General features: G+C 45.7%; 1 protein-coding gene across 4 annotated transcripts in view; it reads left to right on the top strand.

Moving 5' to 3' along the window:
* Positions 1-18,497, top strand: part of PPCDC (phosphopantothenoylcysteine decarboxylase) — a 98,380-nt gene that overhangs the window by 35,638 nt on the left and 44,245 nt on the right. For all 4 annotated transcript variants that reach the window (XM_077263982.1, XM_077263983.1, XM_077263984.1 and 1 more), the window contains exon 4: positions 11,660-11,788. In XM_077263982.1, coding sequence (XP_077120097.1) covers positions 11,660-11,788 — 129 coding nt within the window. The remainder of the gene's footprint in view (positions 1-11,659; positions 11,789-18,497) is intronic.

Here is an 18,497-nt window from a genome sequence, read left to right as displayed (position 1 = left end):
CAAATACAACTCGTCCCGCAAGAAACGGCCATTTTGACCAAAAAAAAAAGTTATGGCCAAGGGAAGAAGGGGAGCAAAACATGGAAACGCAGAAACAGAAATACCCCCGGTCCGTAAGGGGTTAAGGCTGCGTTCACACAATGAGCTTTTGGTACATTTTTGCCTCTGCATGTTTTTGCTGCTTCATTAACGCAGCGATTTACAGTTCAAGCAAAGTGGATGGGATTTATAGAAATCTCCTTCATACTGCACTTCTTTAATTCCGCATAAACTGAACCTGCGGTGCGGGTTTCATTTCTGCACCATGTCAATTTCTCTTGTGGGTGCGCTGAGTTTTCTGTGCAGATTTTCCCCCATAAGACTTACATTAGATGCAGAAAATCCACAGGTAAAAAACACATGTTTTTAGTGTATTTCCACAGCAGAAACGCATCAAAAACGTGTGTAATCCGCACCTAAGTACAGCAATAATGTATTGTCAAAGCAAAAAAAAAAAACAGTATCAGAAATAAAGCATCTTTATTTAAAGCATAGCACACCAGCAAGAGACAAAAACCACAGCGTCAAAAACGCATGTTACAAAAAATTAGCACCAAATAAAAAGGCCCATATCTCTGGAACCATTGGGTGGATTTAAAAATAAAAAATACTGAATACTCGGGAGCAGCTGGAATAAAATAAAAGCAAAGGTTTCCCTCTGTTGACAGATCTTTTTTAAAGGGGCTGTCCATGACTTGGATATTGATGCATTGAACTGAATAGGAGCTGACTGAGCTGCAGTTCTCTGCACAATAAATGAAGCTGATAAGACTAATGAGTGTAGGACCCCCAGCAATCTGGTATTTCTAGGTCATTCATTTCTAAGCAGTGGACAACCCCTTTAAGGTCCCTTTATACAAGTTGACTTTTTAAAGCACCGACAAATATTCAGTGATTTGGAAAGTTCTGCAGCGAAGATCTGGCTGCGCCTTCCGTAAGGATGATCCTCATTGCTTGTGTACTGAATATTATTCTATTATTCATGTCTACCAGGGGCTCCTGTGGAAACCATCTGCGAGGCAGCATTTCTTATGTGGCGGTCTCCCTGAGCAGCATTTGCATTTATCAAACACGACACTGGTTATTACAGCATCGCAATCAATAATTAATAATACATGAATTTACTGTTTGTTGATGAGCGTCGTTTACAGTGGTAAATTATTCCGAAAGCTTACAAATAATTGAAAAGTAGCGATTATGGGCCGTTAGTGTGAAATATCTCTGGAGGTTATATTTCTAAGCACCTTGGGTGTCTGTCAAGTGTTCATGCATTTTTAACATGAGTGGAGTAAATGCCCCAATACACTGGCCGAACGCCATGTCAGCCGACTCCCCAATACACAGCTGAGCGTTTCTGTGTTCTCTATGAGACCGTGTCAGCTGGCAGCTTTCACCTGTAAACCGATTCGGTCGGCAGTCCAAAAATGGACATACCCCATCAGTATCTTCCCCCGACCATCAGTTGGTCGATATCGGCAGATTGAGTCAATATTATTCTAATGTGTATGAGGGCCTTAATCCTCTGCCAGATACCTCTGATCCCCCTGCAACAACATTATCGTACTTGAACATGTCCTCCTTTCCCCCAATATTATGTATCGGTGAAGAGTCAGGGGGCCCTAATATACATTAGATGGGCTGGTCACCCATAGTTTTGCATGTATGGGGGCCTTAATTCCATTTAGAAAAATTGTGGTCAGGCTACACCATGACAAAAAATGTTTATTAACTATTAATTTTATTAACTATTGATAAACATTAATACAATAAACATGATTGTTTCTAAAGATGAGAAAATAAAGTTAACGTGTTATTTATTGCACACTGTCACGGATCCCTACTCCGTGGTGTCACTTATTCGTCACGTGCCTGCTCTCACACGTGACTTGGGGTTGTGCCTGCAAGGGTTAATCTATCTCCCCACTCTCAGTCCAGCATTCAACCTCTGTCCTATGTTGTAATGGGAGCATAAATCACACACCGACCCAGGCCACACACCCGCTCACGCACGCTGCCACCACTCATCGAATACACGGGCGATGAGTCCCGGAAAATAATAATCTACTATATAATTGTCTAAGGGTCACTTCCGTCTTTCTGTCTGTCTGTCTATCCTTCTGTCTGTCACGGATATTCATTGGTCGCGGCCTCTGTCTGTCATGGAATCCAAGTCGCTGACTGGTCGTGGCAAAACGCCCACGACCAATCAGCGAAGCGCACAGTCTGGAAGAAAATGGCCGCTCCTTACTCCCCGCACTCACTGCCCGGCGCCCGCATACACCCCTCCGGTCACCGCTCACACAGGGTTAATGCTGGCGGTAACGGACCGCGTTATGCCGCGGGTAACGCACTCCGTTACCGCTGCTATTAACCCTGTGTGACCAAGTTTTTTACTATTGACGCAGCCTATGCAGCGTCAATAGTAAAAACATCTAATGTTAAAAATAATTTAAAAAATAAAAAATGATTATATACTCACCTACGCCGCCTTTCCCGCTCCTCGCGATGCAAGTGGCACGTTCCGGTGGCAAGGATGGTCTGGCAGAAGGACCTGCCATGACGTCACGGTCATGTGACCGTGACGTCATCACAAGTTCTGCGCGGAAAGGACCTGCCGTGACGTCACGGTGATGTGACCTTTACACGGTCATGTGACCGTTACACGGTCATGTGACCGTTACACGGTCATGTGACCGTTTCACGGTCATGTGACCGCTACGTCATCACAGGTCCCGCACAGGCGACAGAGCTACAACGCGCCTGCGGAAGGTGAGTATATGTTTATTTTATTTTTTTTAACCTGTGTCATACTTGGCTGGGCAATATACTACGTAGCTGGGCAGCATGGGCTGTGCAATATACTACGTGGCTCTGTGCTGTATACTACGTCACTGGGCAATATACTACGTGGCTCTGTGCTGTATACTACGTCACTAGGCAATATACTACGTCACTGGGCAATATACTATGTGGCTCTGCTGTATACTACGTCACTGGGCAATATACTACGTGGCTGGGCAATATACTACGTGGCTGGGCAATATACTACGTGGCTGGGCAATATACTATGTGGCTGGGCAATATACTACGTGGACATACATATTCTAGAATACCCGATGCGTTAGAATCGGGCCACCATCTAGTAATACTAATAAAAATATGTCTATCACTCATAAGGCTCACACACCTTGAGCTATGGATTCTTGTAGAACATTCAAGGTTCAACTTGCTAAAGTTTTATACTTTAATAACAAAAGGTTCAATGCTTACAATAAGAAAAAGGTATAAAAATATGATAGTGAAAAGACATACAACTTATGCAAAACAGTATCAAAATAAACAGGAGAAACTTACAGAAATTATCTAACTGGTAGTTGCTTTCTGCTGCCTGAGGGGGGGGTGAATGGAGTTGGTGGAACACATCAGCTTCTCAGGCTGCCCTCACATGTGAACACATTTCTCTGTCTGCAGCCTAAATTTATAACTTTGGTCTGAGGTCAGGTTTCTAGACCGGCCCCTCAGGTTAATATCATAATTGCGGGCTGTTTGATTGGCCATGGCTGCTCTACTAATGAATATATTATTTTCTCTTTTGAGACACTTGTGAAAAGGTTCTCAGGAATAGATCACCTCAGGCCGCAATTAGCATCTCCCCTCCAAGACCTAAGAGGTGCCAAATGTTACCTTCTTCTTGGCTCTAGCTAGACCTCCTGGTGAGATATGGAGACACAATTTCTACTAGTCCCAAGGAAGTACCTATTAACACCTAGGTGCAACTTGCCTTCAGGACAGATGTTACCTTATCACATGTCACACATATAACCCTAGACATATGTCACTACACACATATAGATATATATATACACATATTTCACCACACCTCCCTCCCTATGAATGTGCATGGGGGTTGACTTACAGGTCAGCTCCTGAGCACGTATCTGGTTCTGCCCCATCTTGGCGAGACAGGCCATCAGCATTGCCATGATCAACTCCCTTCTTGTGCTGAATTGTGAAATCATATTGCTGAAGTATCAAGCTCCATCTAAGCAATTTCCCATTGTCCCCAACTACTCTGAGCCAACTCAATGGGTTATGATCTGTGATCACGGTGAATTTGCGCCCATAGAGGTATGGTTGCAGCTTCTGCAGAGCCCACACAATTGCCAAACATTCCTTTTCAATGGTGGCATAAGCCACTTCTCTGGGCAGGAGTTTCCTGCTTAGGTACAGAATTGGGTGTTCCTCTCCTTGTTGGTTCACCTGGCTGAGAACCGCACCTAGCCCATAGGTGCTGGCATCTGTCTGCACTACAATCCGGCGAGTGAAATCTGGGGCCTGCAGGACGGGTGAACTAACCAATGCCGACTTTAGGGCAGAAAATGATTCCTCACACTGAGGACTCCAGGAGGCAATTTTTGGAAGTCTCTTCCTGGTCAGATCAGTTAACGGTTTGGCCAGAGCACTGTAGTTTGGTACAAACCTCCAATAGTAGCTAGCTGTACCCAGGAAGGACAGTACCTGCTTCTTGGTTCGTGGGATGGCCCAGGCTGTAATGGCTTCTACCTTCCCTGGCTCAGGTTTTAGCAGTCCTCCCCCCACCCGGTGTCCTAGGTACTTTACTTCCCGCATGGCTACCTGACACTTCCCTGGCTTAACAGTAAGACCTGCAGTTTTAAGCTTTTGCAACACCTGAGAAAGATGTACGAGGTGTTCCTCCCAAGAATCACTAAAGATGTCTATATCATCAAGATAAGCGATGGCAAAACGATCACATCCTTCCAATAAGTGATTGACCAACCTCTGGAAGGTCGCAGGGGCATTCTTCATACCAAAGGGCATCACAAGAAACTCAAACAGCCAGAATGGCGTTATAAAGGCAGACCTCTCCTGAGCTTCTCTGGTCAGGGGTATCTGCCAGTATCCCCTACTCAGGTCCATGATGGTAAGGTACGATGCTTTAGCTAGCTGCTCTAACAGCTCATCTATCCTCGGCATGGGGTAGACCTCACATGTAGTCAGTACATTTAATTTCCTGTAGTCTACACAGAACCGGGTAGTACGGTCCTTTTTTGGGACAAGAACCACAGGCGAGGCCCAGGCACTCTGGGATTTTTGTATCACCTTGAGTTTCAGCATCTCCTCTACCTGTTCCCTCATGTGTGCCTTCACCTCTGCTGACACACGGTATGTAGACTGCCGTACTGGGGGATTAGTACCAGTGTCCACATGGTAAACTGCTAAGTGTGTCCTCCCAGGCTCCCCTGTGAAGACTTCGGTGAACTCGCTGAACGCTCCCATCAGCTCAGACCTCTGACTGTGGGATGTCTCAGGGTTAAACTCTGCTGACTCCAGGGACTCCATGTACTGAGTCCCGGCCCCCACATCCAGTAACGGATCAGCCTCCCCTTCTTCAGGCAGGCTACAGACAGGTAAGACACAGGCCTCCCTGGCATGATGTGCCTTCAACATATTTACATGAAACACTTTCTGACGCTTTGCATGCTCATCTAGTGTCACCACATAATTAACATAATTCAGCCGCTTATGTACAGTATATGGTCCCTCCCATGCGGCCTGCAATTCATTCTGTAACATAGGGACCAACACCCAAACCTTCTGCCCTTCCTCTTAGGCCCTCAGTCTGGCATTACGGTCGTACCAGACCTTCTGGTTGATTTGGGTCTGGGTCACGTTCTCATGGGCCAGGTTGCTCAGTTTTTGCATTCTCTCTCTGAGACGCAGTACATATTCGACCACTGAGACTCCAGTAGTTCTGGGGTCGTCCTCCCAACAGTCCTTAATCAAATCAAGTGGTCCCCTAACCCTCCTCCCATAAACCAGTTCAAAGGGGGAGAATCCAGTAGACGCCCGGGGTACCTCTCTGTAGGCAAACAACAGATGGGGGAGGTACCGCTCCCAGTCTCTCCCTTCAGTCTCCACCAGCATTTTGAGCATTTGCTTTAATGTTCCATTAAAACGCTCGCAGAGTCCGTTGGTTTGGGGATGATAGGCGCTGGCCACAAAATGCTGTACTTGTATTCTTTCACAGAGGCTTTCCATCAGATCAGACATGAACTGGGTTCCCTGATCGGTCAACATTTCCCTGGGGAAACCCACATGAGAGAACACAGTCAGTAAAGCATCCGCCACTTTGTCTGCTCGGATGGAGGACAGTGCCACAGCTTCCGGGTATCGTGTAGCATAGTCCACCACTGTGAGAATGTACTTTTTGCCAGAGCTGCTAGGGATTGCAAGTGGCCCTATGATATCCACAGCCACTCGCTGGAAAGGTTCATCGATCACAGGCAGTGGTAGCAATGGAGCTTTCTGTATATTCCCGGACTTTCCAACTCTCTGACAAACTACACATGATCGGCAGTAACTGGCAATATCTGTCCCCATCTTGGGCCAATAGAAGTTATGTCAGGCGAGCTTTAGTCTTTTGTATTCCAAGGTGTTTGGCCAAAGGAATTTCATGGGCAATTCTCAATAATTGTTCCCTAAATGGATAAGGGACGATCAGCCGCCGTTCATAGTCCCGAGATTCTGTAGTATCCGTGGGGATAGTCTCTGTATACAGTCTGCCCTGGTCCCAGTATACTCTCTCTTTGTCAGAAGCAGCAGGGGGTCGGTCTGCAAGACATTGAGCTCCTCCAGACTGACATCGGTCTGCAGGGCCTCCTGGAAGCTCTGACGGTCAGCCTGCAGGCCATGGCTTAGTGTGACTGCCAGGCCCTGGTTTGAAGCTGAGTTTTCAGTGTCTGTTATCAGGGACCTTGGTGGGTCTGCCATGTATGGAGGCTGCGGGACCACAGTATGGGCCTCCTGTCCTGGCAGTTCTGTCTGAGACTCATCCTCTAATCTCTGGGCCTGAGTCTGAGACACAGCTTGACTCCGGTTCACAGCTGCCACATAATTACAGTCCTGTGCATTGGGACATTTTCCCTCCTCACACGGGATCTCAGGTGGGTCTCTTTCTTCCACCTTCTCTGCATCATTTACTTGCAAGGGAGGAACATAGTGAGACACCATCCTCCCAAGGTCCGTGCCTAGCAACACATTAGTGGGAATAGCCTCTGATACTCCCACTTCCCTCAGTCCCTTCCCTGCTCCCCAGTCCAGGTACACACGGGCCATGGGCACGGCAGGGCTGACCCCTCCAATCCCGGTTATAGACATAGTCTTTCCTGGTATGATATCGGCAGGGGTTATCATGGCTGGACGCACCAGGGTCACCTCTGCCCCAGTGTCTCTGAGACCAATGGTGACTTTATTGCCAACAGTGACAAATTGGCAGTTCTCATTCGCCCTCGCATCAGAGCCGGCTACAAAGAGGACAGACGGTGGGGGCACAGACGGCTTTGTGGTAGTAGTTGGGCGCTTCTCCCTATCAGGGCAGACAGCGCTAACATGTCCCACTTTGTTGCAGGAGAAGCAGCGGCGTGCATCACCTAGAGAATGTCTATTCCCCGGGGCCCCATAGAAGGTGGGCTTGGACAGCACTGGTGATCGGCCGGCAGAGGGAGAAGGGTCCCCGTTTGGCTTACCTCCCCTCCAGCTGAATCCCGATGGCTTCCGCACCTCATGCGTCCTGTTAGCCACATAGCAGTCCACAATCCTTGCAGCCTCATCCGCAGTTTGTGGCTCCCGATCACACACAAATTGTCGTACATCTGTGGGGCACATGTGAAGAAATTGATCCTTGAGCATAAGATCCGTTAAGTCCTCAAAACTGTTAACAGAAAGTCCCCTAATCCATTGGTGGAACATGGTCCTCAAGGTGCTCACAACATCCACATAGCTGTCAGTTGATCCACGTTGTAGGTTCCGGAACTTTGTACGATACACTTCTGGTGTCAGGTTGTATTTCTTGATCAGGGCCTCTTTTATGGCCACATAGTTCGCATCTAGCTCTGATGGGAGGCCAGCAAAAACTTCCAGGGCTTTGCCTCTCAACCCTGGGGTTAGATACTGTGCCCACTGCTCACGGGGTAGATGGTACTGCCTGCAGGTTTTTTCAAATCCCCGCAGGAAAGTATCTAAGTCCGTATCCTTCTCCATCACAGGGAAGTTTTCTAGATGTGGTCTCCTTAGATTTATGTCCTGGGAGGGGGTTATCTGAAGACTGATACCCCGCTCTATTTGAGCCATCTGAAGCTGGAAAGCTCTATCTTCCCGGCGTTCTGCAGCCTCTCTGTCCTCCCGGTCCCTGCGTTCTGCAACCTCTCTCTCAGCCCGGTCCCGGCGTTCTACAGCAGCAGCCTGGCGTTCTGCAGCCTCTCTCTCAGCCTGGCGTTCTGCAGCCTGTCGGTACTGTAGAATAAGCTGCATGCGCAGATTGGGGTCACTTGTTTCCAGCCGTTGTAAGTCCATTTCTAAAGTACAGTCCATAGGCTCCTCAGCACTGGCATTTCCAGCAGGTATCTCCGGTGCAAGAGCTGGCATTGCTGGGTCTCTCTGAGGTGGACTCTCTCCTAATCGTTACTCAGATGCATCCGCTCTTCGCCAGTCATTACACTGGCTGCCCATTCATTACAGGATACAATTCAAAGTACTTGTTCTCACCCACAAAGCTCTCCACAGTGCGGCACCCCCTTACATCTCCTCTCTCATTTCTGTCTATTGGCCTAGCCGACCGCTGCGCTCTGCAAATGACTTTCGACTAACCTCTGCACTAATCCGTACCTCCCACTCCCGACTCCAAGACTTCTCCCGTGCTGCGGCAATCCTCTGGAATGCTCTACCCCAAGATATTAGGACCATCCACAACTTGCATAGTTTTAGGCGCTCGCTCAAAACACATTTGTTCAGAGCGGCCTACCACGTTAACTAATCAAAGTCATTTTATGTTTGTGTGTGTGTAGCCCATTCACTATCTCCATCCACCGCCCACCCCCTGAAGATGGCTGGGCCATCATTGTAAATACATCATTGTAAATACACACCTGTACTTTGTATCTCCCCCACTTCATTGTAGATTGTAAGCTCTCACGAGCAGGGTCATCTTATTTTGCTTTATTATTGTATTGTTAACGTTGTTACCTATGACTGTTGTGTTTGAAACTGTAAAGCGCTGCGGAATATGTTGGCGCTATATAAATAAAGATTATTATTATTATTATTGGCCAGATGCTTCAGCACTTTGCTCCATGTCATGCTCAATCAAGGAACATATCAGCCGCTCCCTGGATCTGTCAGCTGTCTCTATTCCTCTCTGCTCACAGAGGCCGGTCAGAGCCTCTTTGCTCAGCTTCTTGTACTGGGCTGCCATATCGATGAACAGCCTTTGCCAAATAAAAGATAGAAAAGAAAAACGGGGAGGGGAAACTGTTTGCAAGTATGTCTAAGTAAGCACTGAGTTGAACCTTGAAGAACTGGTACACTCCTATCAAGGATACCAATTCTTTAGTACAGGGAATAATTGCTTAAACCATGCACTAATGCTCTAATAGAAATAATTCTATCCCACCGCTCGCCACCAATTGTCACGGATCCCTACTCCGTGGTGTCACTTATTCGTCACGTGCCTGCTCTCACACGTGACTTGGGGTTGTGCCTGCAAGGGTTAATCTATCTCCCCACTCTCAGTCCTGCATTCAACCTCTGTCCTGTGCTGTAATGGGAGCATAAATCACACACCGACCCAGGCCACACACCCGCTCATGCACGCTGCCACCACTCATCGAATACACGGGCAATGAGTACCGGAAAATAATAATAATACTAATAAAAATATGTCTATCACTCATAAGACTCACATACCTTGAGCTTATGGATTCTTGTAAAACATTCAAGGTTCAACTTGTTAAAGTTTTATACTTTAATAACAAAAGGTTCAATGCTTACAATAAGAAAAAGGTATAAAAATATGATAGTAAAAAGACATACAACTTATGCAAAACAGTATCAAAATAAACAGGAGAAACTTACAGAAATTATCTAACTGGTAGTTGCTGCTTTCTGCTCCCTGAGAGGGGGTGAATGGAGTTGGTGGAACACATCAGCTTCTCAGGCTGCCCTCACATGTGAACACAATTCTCTGTCTGCAGCCTAAATTTATAACTTTGGTCTGAGGTCAGGTTTCTAGACCGGCCCCTCAGGCTAATATCATAATTGTGGGCTGTTTGATTGTCCACGGCCGCTCTACTAATGAATATATTATTTTCTCTTTTGAGACACTTGTGAAAAGGTTCTCAAGAATAGATCACCTCAGGCCGCAATTAGCATCTCCCCTCCAAGACCTAAGAGGTGCCAAATGTTACCTTCTTCTTGGCTCTAGCTAGACCTCCTGGTGAGATATGGAGACACAATTTCTACTAGTCCCAAGGAAGTACCTATTAACACCTAGGTGCAACTTGCCTTCAGGACAGATGTTACCTTATCACTAGTCACACATATAACCCTAGACATATGTCACTACACACATATAGATATATATATATACACATATTTCACCACACACACTTTAGGTGAACATTGAATATTTGATATCTGAGTTATGTTTTATGAATAGAAATATGACAAATATTCCGCTATCAGTGTGACATAGTGAGTAATGCTACTCCGGAACAACAGTTTATTTTTTGATAAAAAGAGCTATAGATAACGACTTGTACCTGGTTATTGCTTTCTGCACATCTCCTTTGTAAGTGAGAAATGTTATAAAGACAGGAACATTACGGGATTTTGTTTCCATTAGTCTTTGCTTGTAGGACACAAAGGCTGTGCTGTTCTAAAGAGTTAACTTGGATGATTTTCTTTCGTATTGTTGTCCCTGTGCCATTCATTTCATTTTTTGCATCCGTGTGATGTCTATATGAAATATGTTCTTCTACATCTACATTCAAAATTGTGCATGATCAAATACATTTTCCTCGGTTAAAGGGGTTGTCCACTATTAGGACAACCCCTTTGCGATCTAAATGTTTGGCTCCTATAAAACAAAGTTTATATTCACCAGCATCGTTCCAGCGGTGTTTGCGCTTGCGGTCGTGCGGTTGCATTACATGTGATGCTCGGCGCCCATTCAGTGCTGGCATCACTGTTCCCGCCTTCGTACGAATTGAACATGAAGAGGAAGTCAAAGATTAGTCGCAGCCCACCTTCCTCTTCATGCACCAAAAAAATTATGAGGAAATTAATTTCAGAATATTCCTAAATGCAGGATTATATCTCAGAACACCAGAGAGCAAGAAAAAATCCCCACACGTATCGCTGGTAACCCAGCTTCCTCAGGGAGTATGAACTTTTCCTTGGGGGAAGAGCATTTCATGTCGCATAAGCTTTTTTTTTTTTTTTTTTTACTGGTTTATCTTTTCTGCTTTTTTATATTATGATTATATTGACATCAGTCTGTGTGCACTCCTTGCTACATTCTTCTATGGTTCCTGACTGTTTTTTGGTGGTGCATTTGATGAATGCAGAGAGAGGAGAGACATGTTGCGGGAGAAAAGTATGGCTAATGAACATTGCCATTCTCCTGAACTAAAATCGCGATTTCCCATTTTATTGTAATATTTTTTACAAAGAAAAGTGTAAGAATGATCTAATCCATGAGAAACCACACACTTACTGCGGTACCTGGACCTATTTCACTTAGTTTGTATCCTTTTTCCCACAGATGTGGAACCGCCGATCAGATCCTGTGTTACACATCGAGTTACGACGCTGGGCAGATCTGATGATTCTTGCTCCCCTAGATGCTAACACTTTGGGGAAGATTTCCAGTGGGATTTGTGACAATCTGGTGGTAAGACTGATTTCTGATACTGGACCCTTTTTATATAGAAATACCGTAAAATGTGTTGCAGTGGATTTTGCTTCACTTATCAGTTTTTGTCATAGGACAGTGTGCTTTTGTTTTATTGCAGTCATCTGGAGGAGAGCATTCCTTATTTGATGTATAAAGACTGACATAAATCCATGCAACAAAGTTCATTCCTGCTCTGAGGGTGTCAAAGGTTGTCATAAGTTTCTACCCCTAGACGCTTCTCTTTGGGATTTCAAGTTACTTATTATTAGTAATATTTTCATGTCTATGATGCTGTGATCTGGGCTACAAAAATGCTTGGTCACAGGTATAGCGCTCATTTTTTTTTAATAGTGTGGGGATGAGCACTCATCCTTCTGCTAACCTTTTACCATGTTTCCCCTACATATAGAACCTCTGTGGGATATTTGGTACCGTATTTTTCGGACTATAGGACGCACCGGACTATAAGGCGCACCCAGGTTTTAGAGGTGGAAAATAGGGAAAAAAAATATTTGAAGCAAAAAAATGTGGTAAAATATTTAATAACATAAATAACATACTATTATATGTGTTATTATATATAATAGTACGTTATTATGTTGGAAGCTGTGGGACCAGTGTGGTGGCTGTGAAGTACTATATGAAGATGCTGGAGGGTGAGTATAAGAATGGGGGCGCAGGGCTTATATTGAAAGCACCACTCCAGCACTGAACAATAACACTGGAGTGCTGCTTTAAAATCCCATGGGAGAACTATAACTCCCAGCATGTCCTGCAGATCCTATGACATGCTGGGAGTTATAGTTCACCACAGGAGTGGCAGAGTGCTTTATTGTGTATTGTAAAGACTAACCTCTTAATTGTGGCAGCCTGCCAGCCACTGTGGTGAGGTAAAAGCATCCCATGACTGCACACACAGAGCCCTCCCTCTTGTTGCCTCTCCACAGCACAGGTAATGGAAGCCAGCAGATTCTAGTGGAGAGCCTAAAGGACCTGTGATGATGTCAAGAAGAGGGAGGGCTCTGAGCTGTCATGTGATGCTCCAGCCCGCCCACTTCTGACATCATCACAGGACCTGTTTGTGCACAACACTCGGCGTCCAAGCATGGCAGGCAGGTGGCAGCGATCTCCTCTCTCCTCTGGCCCCTGCTGCTGCCTCCTCCCCAGGACACACAAATCTCCCTAGCTGCTGCAGGAGTCAGCAGCTGAGGAAGCCATGTGTGTCGCTGCTTAAGTGCAGCATTCATTTGCTGCTCCGGCTCACCGCTCAGCTGATCGGTGGGCGGGGAGCAGCTAATAACTATTCACTGCACTTAATCAGCGGGGCCATGTGCTTTCCCCAGCAGCTGATTCCGGGCAGCGGGGACATCCTGAAGTGGGATAACAGTGCGATCCCACTCACTGCTGCCCCCCTCCCCACATGCTATATCTGTACTATAAGACGCACCCACACTTTCCTCCCAAATTTGGAGGAAAAAAAGTGCGTCTTATAGTCCGAAAAATACGGTACATATTATGTGTGGTGAAATCATGTCGTGTTGTCAGCTGAGAATCTTTACCTTTTCCGAGGTCATTATGTATGAACACGTTTTACATTTTTTTTGGTTGCGGGGAAATGTTCCTCTTGTTGGAGAGGACAGGGAGCTTCTGACAATGATGCTTCACAGATATGGGGACTGTCTGAAGTGCAGAAGAGGAGGGGGGGCAATAAATATGGATTGAAGCATCCATTTTTTTTCCTAATGGTTGTAGTTTCTGTTCAGCTCCACCAGATGTGCACATAAGGTGACTTCCAGCGGTACACCAGGACTGGAATGTTTTGTATTGTAGCAAATGATTTGTCCTTACCCCTAATAACTTTGCTTTTGTACAGCAGAATGGTACAGCAAAGGGAAGTAAAATAGCACCACAATATGCAAATCTTTTCATTGTCGAGATTGAATTTGATTTTTTTTATTTTGCCCCATCAGACCTCTGGTTTATTATCAGTACATTGACAGCAGTTTTGTAATAATTATAGGGGATAACTCAGGAGACTCTTTGCGTGGAACAAGACAACTACAGGACACAGTTTTATAAGTGGTAAAGTCTATATTATCACAGGGTGATTCAAACAGGTGCAGAGAGAAACTCAAGTCCACAACACTTGGTGCAAATAATAAACGCAGCTTAGCAGTCTATAGGAAACTTCAGAGGAAAATGCAATCAAGCAGAAAGTCTATGAAGCACAGTTATTCTTGAGGATACTTGACAGCAATAAATCCTTGTCTTAGTCCAGACACAGATAGATATGCTTATAGGCAGTTCAAATCATATCTTAGCTCAACCAGGGAGGCCTGGTTAATAGTCTCAGGTTAATGCAAAGCAGCAGCAGCTTACATGTCCAGCAAATGCAGGTGGAAGTAAACAGGAGCAGCAGATGAAGGAAGATTACTGGAAACTTGTGTATGCAGCAGGAACTCAGAGCAGAGTAGCAGGATCACCACACAGGTTCACAGGAGCAGGTGTATAGCCAGGGAGTAATCAGAGGTCAGGAGCTGAATGCAAGGCAGAATACTCTAGCACAGACTGAAGGCTGGGGTGGAGTTTTATAGCAGGAAGACACAGTCACATGAGACCAAGGACGCCATCTTGGAAAAGGGCAGTAATGCACAAAAGGTAAAAAATATTCAGAGTCCTGACATTACTCCCTCCTTAGAAGCGGCCTCAGGACGATCCTGGACCTGGTTTCTCAGGGAATCTCTGATGAAAACGAGAAATCTTCTGTTGGGCATTGATGTTTTCCACAGGTTCCCAAGAGTCTTCCTCAGGGGGATATCCCTGCCATCTTATCAGATATTGGAGCCGATTCCTGCGAATCCTGGAATCAATAATTTCCTCCACCACAAATTGTTCTTGCCCATCAATCACCACAGGCTGCGGAGGTGGCACAACACGTCCCTAGAAGGTATTAGGAGATACAGGCTTTAGTAAAGATACATGAAAAACTGGGTGTCCTTCATAGTCCTAGGCAGCTTCAGCCGGCAGGCCACGGAGCTCACAATACCGTTGATCTTGAAAGGGCCAATGAATTTCTGTCCAAGTTTTTGTGAAGGAACGTTTAACTTCAGATTCTTAGTTGCTAACCACACGGAATCTCCTACCTTGAACATGGGTGCAGGTTTACGGAATCTATCAGCCGATCTCTTATAGCGTTCTTGAGCTGTGGTCAGAACCTCCAGATTTTGTCTCACCGCAGTCAGCCTTTCCTCCACTGCTGGAACCGGAGAATTAATTGGAGACCAGGTAAAATACACGGATGATAACCCAGATTGGCAAAGAAAGGTGTAAATTTAGTGGAGGCGCTCTGAGAATTATTATATGAAAATTCGGCTAACGGCAACAACTCCAACCAATCATCCTGGAGATGGCTAACATAGCATCTTAGATATTGTTCCAGCGTCTGGTTGGTACGCTCAGTCTGACCATTTGTCTGGGGATGGTAAGCAGAAGAGAGTCAGACATTAATATTGAGTGCAGAGCAAAACCTCTTCCAGAATCTTGAAGTGAACTGTACTTCACGGTCAGAGATGATCTCATCCGGAACCCCGTGCAACCGAAAGACATTCTGTATAACCAAGTTCACTGTATCTTTAGCTGAGGGGAGGCCGGTGCACGGAACAAAATGAGCAGCTTTAGTCAGGCGATCAACTACCACCATGATTGTATTCATACCTCCTGATGTAGGCAGCTCCACAATAAAGTCCATTGATATAGACCCCCAAGGGCGGGACGGAATAGGTAATGGTTGTAGAAGACCCATAGGTGCCACATGAGGAGTCTTGTAACGGGCACATACCTCGCAAGGGAGAACATAGTCCTTGGTATCCTTTAGGCAAGTTGGCCACCAGAAGAATTGGCTCAGGAACTCTTGTGTCTTCTGTACCCCCCTGTGACCAGCCAACTTGGAGTCATGTACCAACTTGAGGATCTGCAGACAGACGACCTCCGGGACGTAGGTACGTCGATCTCTGAACCACATGCCACCCTTAAAGACAAGATTAATATCCACAGGTGGGTTGGCCAGAAATACATCACCTTAATAGGCCTCCCTGCACTCCTTCCACAGGTCCTGATCATGGATAACTCCGATCAAATTGGCATCAGATAGAATGGTCTTGGACGGGGCTTCAGGTACAGAATCCGCAGCATGGATTCGGGATAAAGCATCAGCCTTCCCATTACGAGAACCTGGACGGTACGAGATAACAAAGTTAAATTGATTTAAAAATAAGTTCCAACAAGCCTGACGAGGAGAAAGACATCTAGCGGATCTAAGGAACTCTAGATTGCGATGGTCAGTTAGCACTATGATCTGTTGTGCAGCTCCTTGCAGATGATGCCTCCATTCCTTGAAAGCCGCAATAATAGCCAGCAATTCCTTGTCTCCCACATCGTAATTCTTCTCTGCTGAGGTTAGTCTACGGGAAAAGAAAGCACAAGGATGTTGCAGACCCTTCTCTCCAGTTCTTTGGGAGAGAATAGCCCCCAAAGCATTATCAGAAGCGTCCACCTCCACAATGAAAGGAAGTGTTGGATCTGGGTGTATCAACAACGGTGCTGATGTGAAATAAATCTTAAGCCGATCAAAAGCTTCTTGAGCCTGTGAGGACCACTTAAAGGGCTTTTCCTTCTTTGTCAAGGAAGTAATGGGACGGACAATATCAGAAAAATTTCAAATGAAGCGTCTGTAGAAATTTGCAAAACCAATAAAACGTTGGACCTCCTTAACGTTCTTGGGTACCGGCCAGTCAAGGATAGCCTGAATCTTACCAGATTCCATGTTCAGCCCCTGGGGAGAGATGATATAACCTAAGAACTGTATGTCAGAACGATGGAACTCGCATTTCTCCAGCTTAATATACAGATGGTTCTCTTTCAGACGTCTTAAAACAGTTTTGACATGTTCTTCATGTTCCTGTAGAGAGTCAGAAAAGATTAGTATATCGTCCAAATAGATCACTACAAACCGGTCCAACAAATCTCTGAAAATGTCATTAGCAAGATGTTGAAATGTTGCAGGGGCGTTACAAAGCCCGAAGGGCATCACAAGAGATTCAAAGTGTCCATACCGGCATCTGAATGCTGTCTTCCACTCATCCCCTGGACGAATACGCACCAAATTATAAGCCCCACGAAGATCCGGTTTAGAGAACACCTTAGCATGGCGGACTCTTTCCAGTAATTCGGGAATCGGAGGCAAAGGGTAACGGTTTCGTACGGTTACCTTATTGAGTTCTCGATAGTCAACACAGGGTCTCAGGGTCCCATCCTTCTTCTTTCCAAAAAAGATAGGTGCCCCTGCTGGTGAGGAAGAAGGACGTATGAAGCCTTTGGCCAGATTTTCATCAATATACTCTTTTAAGGCTTGAAGCTCAGGTGCCGCCAAAGGGTATACGTTACCAAAAGGAATGGCTGCCCCGGGAAGCAGCTCAATGGGACAGTCATAATGCCTGTGTGGAGGAAGCTGATCTGCATTCTTCTTGTCACAGATGTCAGAGAACTCTTTATAAGCTGGAGGTAAAGAAAATACCTGTACATGTGGTTCCGTAGTCGTGGACTCAGGGACAGCTTCTGTTAACGCTGAGATGCTCCTTGTTGGGAAGATAATCACCTTGGTCTCCCAGTTGATAATTGGTTTCTGAGAACGCAGCCAAGGAATGCCTAAAATCACAGGAAAATGAGGAGAAGAAATTAGCAAGAAAGAAAGTTGCTCCTGATGATTAGGCTCCAATAAAATTTCAAGGGGTACGGTCTCCTGATCCACAGGCCCAGAGATTAAAGGTGACCCATCCACTGTTTCCATGGTAATTGGAGAGGCTCTTTGCTGAATTTTAATACCATGTTCCTTGGCAAATGCAATATCCATGAAATTGCCACCTGCACCAGAGTCAATCATAGCTGAACTGGAAATCCACTGTCCTGAACACAGGATCTTAATAGGGAGAGAACAGTGAGAGTTCTTTTCCATCAGCTCCTTGGGGGGTGAAGTCATACAAAGTGAATGGAATACAGCGTTTAAAGGCAGGCTACATTCAGAGATGTCAGATTCATAATCACAGTTGTCATACTCTCCTATTGGTGCTAGCACCTTGTTAGGCCGTCTAGGACACTTAGGACAATTGATCAAGAAGTGGTCAGACTGGCCGCAGTAGAAACATAGACTTTCACAAAGGCGATGCTCCAGGCGCTCATTGATCTCGCGCCTCTGAACGGAATCAATTTGCATGGGCACCTCCTCCACCTCCTGAGAGGTTTTACCTGCAGGCTCTTTGGAAGTAAGGGAAAAGTTAGAAACACGGTTATATGCAGCAAATTTCTCCTGCCTACGCTCAGTAAGGCGAATGTCTATGCGCACACAATGCTGTATAAATGTCTCTAGCTCTTGTGGTGACTCAGAGCGGGCTAGTTCATCTTTTACAATACTAGACAGACCCCTTTTAAAAAATAGGCAATTGTGCATAACTGTCCCAATTGGTATCTACCGCCAATCTCCTGAATTCAGTGGCATACTCAATAACAGAACGTTTAGCCTGGCGTAAAGACAACAAAGCAGATTCAGCGGTTGCACGGCGATTAGGGTCAAGACTCAATCATCGGATTCGCCCAGGCGAGCGCTCGTGAGGTCAGTAGCATTATTACACACAATACTTTGGATCTATCAGTA

Source organism: Ranitomeya variabilis, chromosome 5 (genome assembly GCF_051348905.1).
Source record: "Ranitomeya variabilis isolate aRanVar5 chromosome 5, aRanVar5.hap1, whole genome shotgun sequence".
NCBI lineage: Eukaryota > Metazoa > Chordata > Amphibia > Anura > Dendrobatidae > Ranitomeya > Ranitomeya variabilis.
The sequence above is the reverse complement of the archived record's forward strand: the minus strand, read 5'-3'. Positions and strand labels throughout refer to the sequence as shown.